The sequence below is a fragment of the Giraffa tippelskirchi genome, chromosome 6 (assembly GCF_054371585.1).
Source record: "Giraffa tippelskirchi isolate mGirTip1 chromosome 6, T2T-mGirTip1v1.2.pri, whole genome shotgun sequence".
In the NCBI taxonomy this organism is placed as follows: Eukaryota; Metazoa; Chordata; class Mammalia; order Artiodactyla; family Giraffidae; genus Giraffa; species Giraffa tippelskirchi.
In genome coordinates, this window is record NC_137280.1 from 4,188,554 (window position 1) to 4,201,523 (window position 12,970).

Genomic DNA, 12,970 nt, shown 5'->3' on the forward strand with positions numbered 1-12,970 from the left:
CAAACCAACAAGTCATTGGAGACATTCCATCTGAAACTTCATCTGAACCATTATTTTCCAGCACCTCCCATCGAGAACACACATGTTTTAGAGGCAGTTTTGTGCGGAGAGCACGTTGTTGCCTACATTCGGACATGGGTCACCTATTCTTTGATGTTTATTCCAAACCAAGTACTTATTTCAGTTTGGCCTTCAAATAAGGGCCACAGTGCGATTCTGGACTGGATTTATTTTACAAACCCTTTCAATAAGACCCTGGGTAGGTGACTTTCTTTCCTTACTGCCTCAGACTTCTCTTCATTAAGATTTGAGCATTTGTAAAATGCTATGGAAATCATTTATAGTTTCACATGTACATGGCAGTTGTAGGAGATATTGCATTTATGTGCCAAGTAATACCACAGAGGGATTACTCAGCAATAAACACGAGGTGTAGGTGATAATTACAGAAAGCTAGGCGGACACAGTGCCCTTCCTCTTTAACACACAGCACAGTTTAGTGATCATGAGTCTTTCGTAGATTTCCAAAGTCAAATCCTATGAACAGATGATGAGACTGCCTTCTGTTCAGGTCCATAAAGTGTGATTTCCTAGAGGAATCTAATTATAAAGGAAAAAATCATTTCCAATAAAAATTGGGGACAGATTTGTTCACAGAAATCTCCAAGAACTCAGTTTATCTTTAATTATTTCATCAATTTATTGAATTAAAATGCTCCAAGCCCTTATTTATCTTGACTCGTACCAGAATGATCATATAATTGATACTATTTCTAAATTCTACATTCTCTTACAGTATTAAAAAGAAAACAGAGGTAAGTGAGCTGGAATCCAAAACCTATTTCAAAAAGGCACTAGTAGGCGGTATGATATAAATTTGTCCTATAAGACAAAGTCCAATTTCCAATACCTCCTTCTTGTTTTACAATTCTGGGAGTATTTTTTAATAATCAGGCAGTATGACTCTGAGATCTCTCTGAATTATTCAGGATTTTATTAAGTCCAGCATAATTTGACTGCCAAGAGTATTTTCATATATTCCAAAACTTTAAACCATAAGATTTTTTAATTAACTGAATTTCTCAAATATATTGATAAAAACACTTTATTAATAAAATAATAGTATAATTATTTCTTTCACTTTATGATTTCACTTGCTCTCTCAGATTAATTTTGCTCAACTTTAAAATTGAAGATATTTTATTATGTTCTAATCATTTGATAAGTATATACAGTAAATTTAATTAAATTTAGTGGAAATTGTTAAATAACCATGAAAACCTTTCCCTAGCTATTCTGAATGGTTGTGAATTACTACATTATTGTCAAAGGCTTTTAAATTTCAATCTCTAGACCAATCAATTCTAAATCACATTTTCAGTTATATATAAAATAATTTTCAAAATATTTCTTCTTGCGTGCCAAAAGCAGTTACTCAAAGAACTGTAGAAAGGAATAAAATGTGTAAAATTTCAAAGTTGATAATAATCTTAGCATTAATCAGCATTTGGCTTCTAGCATTGGAATTAACTTAAGCAATTTGGAGTATTATCCTAAAATTATCATTATCTTTTACCAGCATTGGGAGTAACTAATGGTTGTTAGACACTATATAGCGTGAGAAATCAGAAATCAGTGCATGATCAAATACAAGTTATGGGCCAAATAAGATTACTATGATTTTTCAATTCAGCTACTCAAATATGATTGTCAGTGAGCCCAAAACACAATCATAATTATCTTCAGAAAGTATCAGAGAACAGTTTTGAAATAATTAAGAGAAATATTAATGTGTTACTTTGTGGAACAGAACATTCAAGGTCTGGTAAATCATATAATTCAGCAATTATTTTTCAGTATTTAATTAAATTTTTACAGACAATTTAAATAAAACTTGTAACCCACATTAGATAATTTTACTCTGAAGTTAAACACTCTTTTTTCTTAATCAAATGTATTTTTACAACATAAAAGGTCTCCTTTAGACAGATGCCTAAAGCAAGATTTTAATTTAAATGATTTTGAATTAATCCAAGGCAGAACTTTTTAAAAAAAATCCAAACAGAGAAAGGTAGGTGGTAGGCTATATACAAATCCTAGTACTTTCTCAGTAATTCCGTCTCTTTTACGCCACTCAACCACTAGAACACCAGTGTAATTTCACACCCCAGTTGAGATCACCTGTGCTAAAATTAATATCGTGCCCAGTCTGAATCTGCCTGCAGTGCAGATTGGGTTCAATCCCTGGGTTGGGAAGATCCCCTGGAGGAGAAAACAGCAAGGCACTCCGGTTTTCAGCCTGGAAGATCCCACGTACAAAGGAGCTTGGCGGGCTACGGTCCATGGGGCCGCAAAGAGTCGGACACGACTGAGCGTGCACACGCCTGACTCCCTACTGTCCTCCTCCTAACAAGTAGGCAGAATAGGATACTACAGAAAGCACCGCTCCTCAATAAAGCACCACGGATTTGATTTAGTCAAGGCACTCACTGTCTGATCCAAGGATAAGTGACTAAGGTGAGGCTGATTCTTGCCCAATGATCTACCTCACTGGTTTGTAATTAAAATCAAACAGGAACATACTTAGAGTGTTCTATGAACTTTCACACACTATATACATAAAGTTTATTATATTGATTGCTGTCCATACCCACCGTCTTAACCCAGGCCCAGATGCTAATAGCCCAAACACAATCAACTTGCTTGGGGCAAAGTAAGGGGGTCTTAGCTGAGTGATTCAGATGCCACAGATTGTAAGACAGTCTTGTTTCTCTTACTGTGAGCTTGTCAGTTTCTCTAGGTTCATCCTAACAACTGGATCCTACTTTCTTCCTGGGGACAGACGGGGTCCAAATATAGAAATCAATAAGTGAATCAAAACAAATTCCTGCTCTAAGGTTTTGTCTAACCCCAACCCACTCCCCATAGAGCTGGCCTCTGCCTTCCTCTCTCTTACTATTTGGAGAAATGACCTGAATTCCTGTCCCATGGATGGGATCCTCCTGGTACCTCTGTACCTCTCAAATTCGGTCTGGCTGTCTGATGTTACCACAGTCTCTAGGTTTTGTCTCAATATATAGCTTAGCCAATTAGCAGATTTAGTCTCAAAGAAGCAAATTCTCTACTAACCACTCTTATCCACAAATGGAGCAGGAGTCTTTGTGAGGTGAAGAGCTCTGTGTCCTCCTAAGCTGGTTAGGTCAAAACTGTGTGCCCATCAGCAATGGTTACCAGGGAAAGCCCTCCTGCCTTGGCTGGGGAGTCAGGCAAGGTCCTTCTTCACTCATAAATCACTTTCTTAACCACTCTGTTACTCTGATTCGTTAATGCTTCTGGAGTGACCATAGAGAAGAACTGTATGGCTCCTGATACTGTTGTATTTTATCACACTAAACAAATTGTTTACTGTGGTAAACAATGAATTAATGAATCCAAAAGAAGACAATATTTGCCTCTTATTTGAACATTATTTGTGATTGCAATTAAATGAAGTGGACTCTAGAAACACAAATGATCTGTGTGTATAGATGTAAAAACTATTACTGCACTAATGTATTTGTTAGAGATAGCAGTGAAAGTGAAAGTGAAGTCGCTCAGTTGTGTCCGACTCTTTGCAACCCCATGGACTGTAACCTTAAGAGATGGGCATACCAGACCACCTGACCTGCCTCTTGAGAAACCTGTATGCAGGTCAGGAAGCAACAGAACTGAACATGGAACAACAGACTGATTCCAAACAGGAAAAGGAGTACATCAAGGCTGTATATTGTCACCCTGCTTATTTAACGTATATGCAGAGTACATCATGAGAAACGCTGGGCTGGATGAATCACAAGCTGTAATCAAGATTTTCGGGAGAAATATCAATAACCTCAGATATGCAGATGACACCACACTTATGGCAGAAAGTGAAGAACTAAAGAGCCTCTTGATGAAAGTAAAAGAGGAGAATGAAAAAGTTGGCTTAAAGCTCAACATTCAGAAAACTAAGATCATGGCATCCGGTCCCATCACTTCATGGCAGATAGATGGGGAAACAGTGGAAACAGTGGCTGACTTTATTTTTCTGGGCTCCAAAATCACTGCAGATGGTGACTGCAGCCATGAAATTAAAAGACGCTTACTCCTTGGAAGGAAGGTTATGGCCAACTTACACAGCATATTAAAAAGCAGAGACATCACTTTGTCAACAAAGGTCCGTCTAGTCAAGGCTGTGGTTTTTCCAGTGGTCATGTGTGGATGTGAGAGTTGGACTACAAAGAAAGCTGAGCGCCGAAGAATTGATGCTTTTGAACTGTGATGTTGGAGAAGACTCTTGAGAGTCCCTTGGACTGCAAGGAGATCCAACCAGTCCATCCTAAAGGAGATCAATCCTGGGTGTTCATTGGAAGGACTGATGTTGAAGCTGAAACTCCAATACGTTGGCCACCTGATGCGAAGAGCTGACTCATTGGAAAAGACCCTAATGCTGGGAAGGATTGGGGGCAGGAGGAGAAGGGGACGACAGAGGATGTGATGGTTGGATGGCATCACCGACTCAATGGACATGAGTTTGGGTGGACTCCGGAAGTTGGTGATGGACAGGGAGGCCTGGCATGCTGCGGTTCATGGTGTCACAAAGAGTTGGACATGACCAAGCGACTGAACTGAACCAGACTGTAGCCTACCAGGTTCCTCCATCCATGGGATTTTCCAGGCAAGAATACTGGAGTAGGGTGCCATTTTTAGATACAAAATGATGTAATTAACTCTGAAAGAGTTTTTTAAAAATTACATACAGTAAGCCATGTCCCAAACCAAATATCCATAAAGAAAATGGCATTTTTAATTGTCATTTTACATTAGCACATTATTTTCAATTCAATATCAAAAACCATATTTTATCTATACCATAAAATATGAATGTCATAAGTTTGGCAGTCACTTTATAATATTTGTAAGAACACAGGTTATTTGGATTTGGTAAATAAAGTTAAATTAACACTAATTTTGTTTTCTTTTTCCTTTTCTGATGGTTTTATAATATTGCTTTCTATTTTTCTTCATTTTATAAGAGAAGACATCAAACATCTGAGCATTACCTTTGTAGTAAATCCAATGATTTTATAGAAAATGATTTTCCTAGTCTTTTCATCTTTCCATTTGGTATGAAATAAAGCCTAAGGATCTGGATATTTGTGAACTTCTATAGTATAAATGGCTAGGGTTTTGTCTCATGGTCATACTTACTTGATGAATGTTGAAAGACAGATGGAGCATAAGATAAAAATATGGGAATAGGGACAGAATAATGAGAGTGGATTATAAAGCTGAACTGTTAGGAATTAGAGGTAAAGATAAGTCAGGAGGGAGGAAATGGGCTGGAGATAGGAAAGAGGTGGTAAGAGTGACCAGCACGTCCAGAAGACGGTTGGCCAACGGAGTCCTGACTTACCAGACTCACTGGAGTTAATGTGCACTGTAGACCCGGTCATCAGTTGCACCCAACTTAAATGCTTGATGGTAGTTAGACAACTGAAGCAGGAGAACTCCCACCAGAATAACTGTACAAGCCTGTAACGTCTCTCAAGCTCCCTTAAAACTCCCTTTCTGCCTTTAATCCCCTAGTGGGGTTTCTGAGCTTACTATTTAATTATCCTGCTCAGTCCCTGTCCAGGATTAGAGGCTGCCAGCCTCCAAGAATCACATAGAACAGCAGCCTGCACTTGTAGACACAGCAGTGAGTCACTACCCTCCTGGTTTTCATTCGATTGTGGATTTTCTGCTGTCATTCTTTCACTTTAAAGTATAATGCAATTTTGGCCCCAGAGTTTATCAATAGAAGGTAACTTTTAATTTATAATAAACAGTCACTGCTGGGATTCTGTTTGTATTATTTAGAAATTTGGATTGAATTGGATCCCAATTGTAATAAGGCATTTGTAAAAGCCAGATGTATTCACATTGTTTATAAAAAGTGGATGGTTGAATAATTACTCAGTAAACATGATTAATGGTGACAAAAACATAGATTATTCCTGCTCATGGGAACTGCTTTTCCATAAAATGTTATATAGCTTCCATTACTCACATTTTTCTTTTAACTTTTTTGCTTTTATAGAAATACAGATTATCTATATTTATTTATTATAAATCTCAATTCGAAAAAAGATAACAGAAGCATTTCTGACATGAAAGCAAGACTATTTCTTTGAAGTATGTTTTTATGGTAGAGTTCTAAATAAGGTGTATTTATTCAATATCTTGCTGTACTTATTTTATTTCAAAATTCTTAATTCATGCAGTTTAAAATTAAATGTGCTTTCCCTGTAGATTAATACTCTCCTTTTCAACTTTGTCGAATAGAAGTAAATTGCTTGGTTCAATACAAACTTAGCCCATATGAGCGACTCTTTTTCTTGTTTTTCAGAAATAGGAGACACTAAGAGTTGAAAAAGCATTCATCATCAGGAGAACTTATTTTAAAAGCATCCAAGCCCCCATACAGCCAGTAGATAAATTACCCACTGTTCAACAGAAGGAAAGCACAATTAGTTTCACATTATACTAAACAAATCAGCTCTTTAAGCGACAGTCGTTTTTGAGAAAAAGGCAGCAGGAATGTCACAGTCGTTCCCTTTCTCGCATGTCTTTAGAAGCAAACAACTAGTCTTTTCAGACTACAAGTTCTATGGAAAGCACAGTGAATATATTTTGCTGTTGGTTTAGATAAGGAGAATTATAGTCATGCTTTGTATCCATGTGGTTAATAACACCCACTTCATGTAATCTGCCATCACTTAACCTGAAGAAACACGATTAGTAAACTTTGCATACACAGCTACTGCAGCATTTTAAGCAACTTCCATCTGTAATAATAAAGTGATCAATGGAGGTCTTGGAGGAAAGAGTGCAATGCAAGCGTATAGCCTCATGCACACATGAATCATCCATCAAACCCCCCAAACCACAATGCCTTATGCTTGCAAGTCAGTCATAGCTCAGTTGTAAAAGAATCTGCCTGCAATGCAGGAAACCCCAGTTCGATTCTTGGCTCAGGAAGATCCACTGGAGAAGGGATAGGCTACCCACTCCAGTATTCTTGGGCTTCGCTGGTGGCTCAGCTGGTAAAGAATCCACCTGCAATGCGGGAGATCTGGGTTAGATCTCTGGGTTGGGAAGATCCCCTGGAGAAGGGAAAGGCTACCCACTGCAGTATTCTGGCCTGGAGAATTCCTGGACTGTATAATTCATGGGGTTGCAAAGAGTCGGACACGACTGAGCAGCTTTCACTTTTCACTTTTATCCTTCTATAGGCTAAGTTTAATTTTATTTATTAAGGTATTCATTCCACATTTATAAGGGATAATTTTTGATACATGTATATATGAAATGTAAATGTAAAAATTTCTTTACACCACACAAAAAGTAGCACATTGAGTTTGACTCTTAAGTTCAAGATTTAAGTGTCTCTTCTCATGTAAATGCACACAGCTTGGAACTACATAAAGAACACATAGAATAATGTCTTAATTTTTTAAAATACATATATATTTTGTCAGTAAGGATATAATATATATTGTGTGAGGAAGAAGATAAGAAGAAGAAAAAGAAAGAGGGACTAAGGGAAAGAAGCGGGGAGAGAGAGAGAATGTCAAAATATTAAAATGTACTTAAGCTGAACCCGTGAAGTTTCTTTCCTAGTGATATAAGTTTTTTCTATGCTTTGACTGGAGAAAAGATTATTAAGGGTATATATTTTGTTATTTTTAGTTGTTTAATGTATGAAAGTTTTTAAATCAAAATTGTTAGGCATTCATTATTAGGATTATATTTATTAGTGGAGCAAATTTTACAAAGTACTTCTAAAAATTCTTTGAAAAATGATTGTCCCTGATTAGTTAAAAGCTGTAAATGACATTTGTAAATTTAACATATTGTATATCGTGTTTTTAAGTACTTCATTTGTCTGGTTTAACAAAATCTTTCTGAGAATTAAATAATTCTTAAAATCTAATAAGTTAAATGTATTAATATGATGTCCTAAAGTTTTCTTAGACTTTCCAGTATCATACTTGAATATAAGGTGTGGATATAAGACAGATCACAAAACTGAAATATTATGTCTCAATTTTTAACTGCATATTCCAAGACAAAATCATAAGGCTGTCACATTAATAGACTAAATTATTTGAAATAACACCTTTACAGTACCAAATGTTCACAGATTTCTTAACACAAAAATATTAGTACTATGATTTCTGTTCCTGTAAACATATCTGAGTCAACTCTAAATCTTCCTAGAATTAAAAGGTATGTGCTCACTAAGGAAGACGACGTCCAGGTAACTGAAATCACTGAGATGTACATCTGCTCTTGAGTGTGAAAGGCACATACCCATGAAAGAAGAGAAAATCCCATCTAGGGTCACTGAGCTCCTTTCAGCCTGGGATCTTGACGGGACATGTGACATGAAGCTGCAGACGTCCAGGGCCGTTCTCACCACCTCAACTGCCATATCAATCTTTTTCATGACCTCTGTATCACAGGCCTCCAGACTTTAGTAAAACGTCGTTACCGGGTTCTCCGGCCACTCGTAGGTGTCAGTAAGTACTGGAAAAAGCAGCCTGTGTACGTGACCTGCCAGCCCTCACTCAGCCTCACGAGACGGGGCTTTGGTTTGCAACATTTTCTTACCGAGAAGTAAAGAGCCCACCAAGCTTTTGTCAGCCTTACAGCTTTGTACGGAAATATTGGACTGGCCAAAAAACTCCTTTGGTTTTTAAGTAAAAATAAAAGACACATTTTTCATTTTCACCGAGAACTTTGTTTTGTTCCCTTATCTTCTGCCATTTTTCAGCCAATTTCATAATTCCAAAAATCTTCCCCAAATTTATCTTTTTGAGCAAAGAATCATTTTCCAGAGAATTGAAATTGTTTTTCCTTGAAGAGAATTTTGCAAAGACCAAAATAAATGGACATCCAAAGAGGCAATGTCTGCTTAATACAGCAAACGAATCAGAACTTCACAGCCAAGCTGTAACAGTTTTCCCCTGGTCATCAGAGAAACCTGCGGTCTTGTGATATCCTGATGGAGACTATGCATTTTCTGTTGACTAATTCCAGACGCTTTCCACGGAGTGATGATCTCAGTTGGTCTAACTGGGAGTGTACTTGGGATTAATTGTTTGGTTTTCTGGAAGGAGCTCAAACTAGAGGACTCCCTCCCAATTCCTCCATAGTCACAACATTACCTCCTTTGGATGAAAACCTGCCTTTGGTGTGGCTGGTGGTGGATCACTTGGCTTGTCCCCCTGATCCCTTCCATTCCACATTGTTGTACAGTATGCGCTCTTCATTACCTGTCACAATTTGTTTTAAAAATGGAGCGTTTTTGTTGTGTTTCAACAGAGAATCATGTACAGAAGTTCTGTACATGTCAAGAAGGATTTTTTTTCACTTAACTTATGTGGAAACCAAACATCAAAGTGATTAACATACAAGGCTGATGCAAATGCTTTTCAGCAATATTTTGAGCATGCCAGCTATCTCCCGTGTGGTGTAACTTTGATTGTTCTCAATGAATGTCTCAATTTGATCACTGTCAGCTTCAACTGATCTCCTTGACCTTGGAGCATTGACCAGCAAGAAACCTCTAGCACAAGATGTCACAAACCACTTTTGACATGGCTTGACCAGTCATAGAAACTTCTCTATACACTGCACAAGTTTTTTCTTGCATTTGGGTTGCATTTTTAACATTCTTGAAATAATAAAGGATTGGGGGCAGGAGGAGAAGGGGACGACAGAGGATGAGATGGTTGGATGGCATCACTGCCTCGATGGACATGGGTTTGGGTAAACTCTGGGAGTTGGTGATGGACAGGGAGGCCTGGTGTGCTGCAGTTCATGGGGTTACAAAGAGTCGGACACAACTGAGTGACTGAACTGAACTGAACTGAATATGCCATAAATGCTGCTTTATTTTTCCATCTTCAATACTAAAATGGCTACACAAAAATTCACCAGTTTTGAAAAGGATTTTTTCTTCTTAATGGACGCTGATATGACAGCTGTCATAATACATTCTAACAAAATTATTTCCAGTGAAGTTAAAGGCAACTAAAGGCAACTAGAGCCAGCTTACAGGGGAAGAAAAAAATAAGCGAACTTTTTGGCCAACCCAATACTTTCTTGGTTTTCAGTTAAATAAGTGTTCCTTTGTCCTGCTTAAAGGTGTAAACCAGTGGTCTTCGGACACGCCTCTATCCTCTAACGCTTCAGACTTCATGAGAGCGGGCTCCGGCTCCTTCTCTGGCAGCAGCAGGGATATTCGTAGATCACTTACCCCCCACCCGCTCTCAGGGAGGCTCGCTAACCATGGGGGCCGCACACACTGTTAGAGCGTCAAGGGTCATTCCACCCAATGCTTGACCGTGTCGGGTTTTGCTTGACAACTTTGATACCACAATACCAAGAAAAAAATGTTTGGAGTTATCCCCTGGGGTTGATAACCAGGAGCGCTGCTAGGGATATTGATAACAGATATATGATGTTCCTCTCAACAGCAACTCCCATCGAAATTGATTTGCTTACCTTTGACTCTAAGACATAGGTTTCCCATCTACCCAAAAAAATCTTTGAAGTTGATGGATAGTAGGTTTAATTATATATTTTACTTAAACACAAAGACCTCAAACTTGATAAGATTCTAAAATAAATAATTGCCCTTCTCCACTAGTGTAAATAATCTTGCATTATTTTATCTTCATATTCATATTCAATTTCTCAATTCAGTTCTTTGGCCAATTGAATTTTCACTCTTACATGGTGTTTCCTGGCTCACGGTTGCAGCCTGAGTCTTTCACTGTCCTTCCTGCCTGTAGAGTCCTTTTGTAACTGACATTGTGTAACTCAGATCAGGTCCCTGAATGGAGTTTTTCCCGCATCCTAGGTATGTAAGGCTTAGGAATGCGCTGCTAAAAGCCTTTTCCAGGTGGAAAACACTCCGTGTCCCCTCTCTAGGGGCAGCAAAGGTTCCTGAGCAGCTCAGACCTCTTAGCCTAGACCTACTGGTGGTTCTCTTCTGACCTCGACAAATAACTGAAAAATAATTGTTGGTCTCAGTCAGTGAATAACTGAATTAAAAAAAAAAATCATATCATGCTACAAACATAAATAATTTTAGTATTGTGTACAACAAAGGATCTGAGAACTTAAAGCTTCTCAGAAGTATTTATCCTAGAGATCTAAGATTCTTTTTGTCTTTTGCCTCATTAAGCCTTAAAATCTAACTTATATATCTTTGCATGCTATCAGCAATGAAATAAAAATTTCTATATTTTAAATAATTTTTCTTTCTCAGTTTCTACAGATAAAGTGATTTGAAGTAATGAATGATGCCATCAAAGCAAAAAAGAGAAACTGTGAAAACCCCCCGAAATGTGAAAGGAGGTTTCCTACAGGATAACAGCATCTTCAGTTCAATTCATAAAAACCCAAATAAACAAAATGGACAGTATTGTTCAATTTTAGAAATTCCATTTCTTCTATGTTCTAAGTTGTATAATTGTCAGGTTTTTATGGTTTAGATTGTAAATGTGTTCTTCCCTTTGCTAATTATGTTTTTTTTTTTAAGTCTTAAAAGTCTTAAAATGTGAAGGACATTTATGAACGGTAAGGGAGACACTGTATACAAATGTATATTTGTAAAAGCTATTTTTATGATTAGCATGTTTTATTGTTGATCATATATAAAAGTCAGGTGATATTGCAATTATAAACTTAAAACTTATTTCCAACAATGTCATGTAAGAAAAGGTACATTGTATGCTAGTTTTTATAATTTATTTTTAACTTATAGTTTAAAGTACTTCAGATCATAAGGATAAAATACTTGAAAAAGTTGTATTTCTGCCCTCAATAAGCACCATTTTTACTAATAAAGAATGCAAATATTTCAGATGTGATTCAATAGTTAAAGGATTGTTGGTTTGACCTGTAATTAAATTGAGCATCCTCTGCTTGACTGAACTGAAATGATCCAATTAATACCCAATATTTCAGTCTGGGTAGGAGATCCCATGGACAGGTTTTAATGCCAATACAGATGAGAACTAAATTGGCAGGGAAGATTGTCCTACCTTTGGATCCAAAAGTTAGAATCAGTGCACACATCACTTCATTCCGTCTCCTGTTACTACGGATTCTCCATCCCCTGGCAATGCAAGTGTTTTCAGATGCCCTTAGCTGTTGTCTTGTGCTGTGGAAATGGGAGAAACCATCTTCACAGACTAGGAGAATTAAGTGTATAATTTCTTAATAAATACTGCTTCTTTTAAAACAAAGTTGGTGTGTATCTTTCTTTTGGGGTGCATTTAGTTTGAATTTTTAAGTCATTTGTAATGTCACAAAATCAGTGCAATAATGAAAGCAGCATAACCTTATTAATATGCAGATTACATGTTCTATATGCCTACACGTTTTATGGGATGACATATTCCGGAGCACATTAATTTGGTATGTAATAGAGAGTCAGAGGGCCCTCAACCCATGACGGAAGGCACAGTATGGTTTATATTTCTAGAAAGCATATTTTTAATCCGAATATAGAATTTTGAGAAAGTATTTCAGGATAGAAGGCAAAACTACTTGGATTTATGTATTTACTCTCTGCCCAACTAAAACTCTGCTACTAAATGATTGTCAGCTCATCATTAAAGAGCAGAGAGAAAACACGCGACCTCACCAGGAGCACTTTATAGGTTTAAGACCACTTTCTCCAAAGGAATTGAGCATCTAAAATCACCTTTGTGTGTTTTCTTTTATTTTTCGACTTTAATTTCACTAAGGTGAGTAATCCTCTTTCTCTGTCTTTTAATGGTAAACTAATGAAGTCTTACACAATTTCATCCAACAAAGAATATAAAAATACCGAATTTTGAAGAACAAAAGGAACTCTGTTATTAAAGAAAATAAATATATTGCATTT

The 12,970-nt window shown here is 37.1% G+C and overlaps 1 protein-coding gene across 15 annotated transcripts in view; it reads left to right on the top strand.

The window, feature by feature from the left end:
• The window catches only part of RALYL (RALY RNA binding protein like), a 548,770-nt gene extending 536,444 nt beyond the window's left edge, over positions 1–12,326 (top strand). For all 15 annotated transcript variants that reach the window (XR_014055712.1, XM_081496753.1, XM_081496765.1 and 12 more), the window contains one exon: positions 11,345–12,326. Coding sequence is in view for 14 of the 15 variants with exons in the window: in XM_081496765.1 (XP_081352891.1) it covers positions 11,345–11,367 (23 nt within the window). In the remaining variant the exon portion in view is untranslated. The remainder of the gene's footprint in view (positions 1–11,344) is intronic.
• The last annotated feature ends 644 nt before the right edge of the window (positions 12,327–12,970 follow it).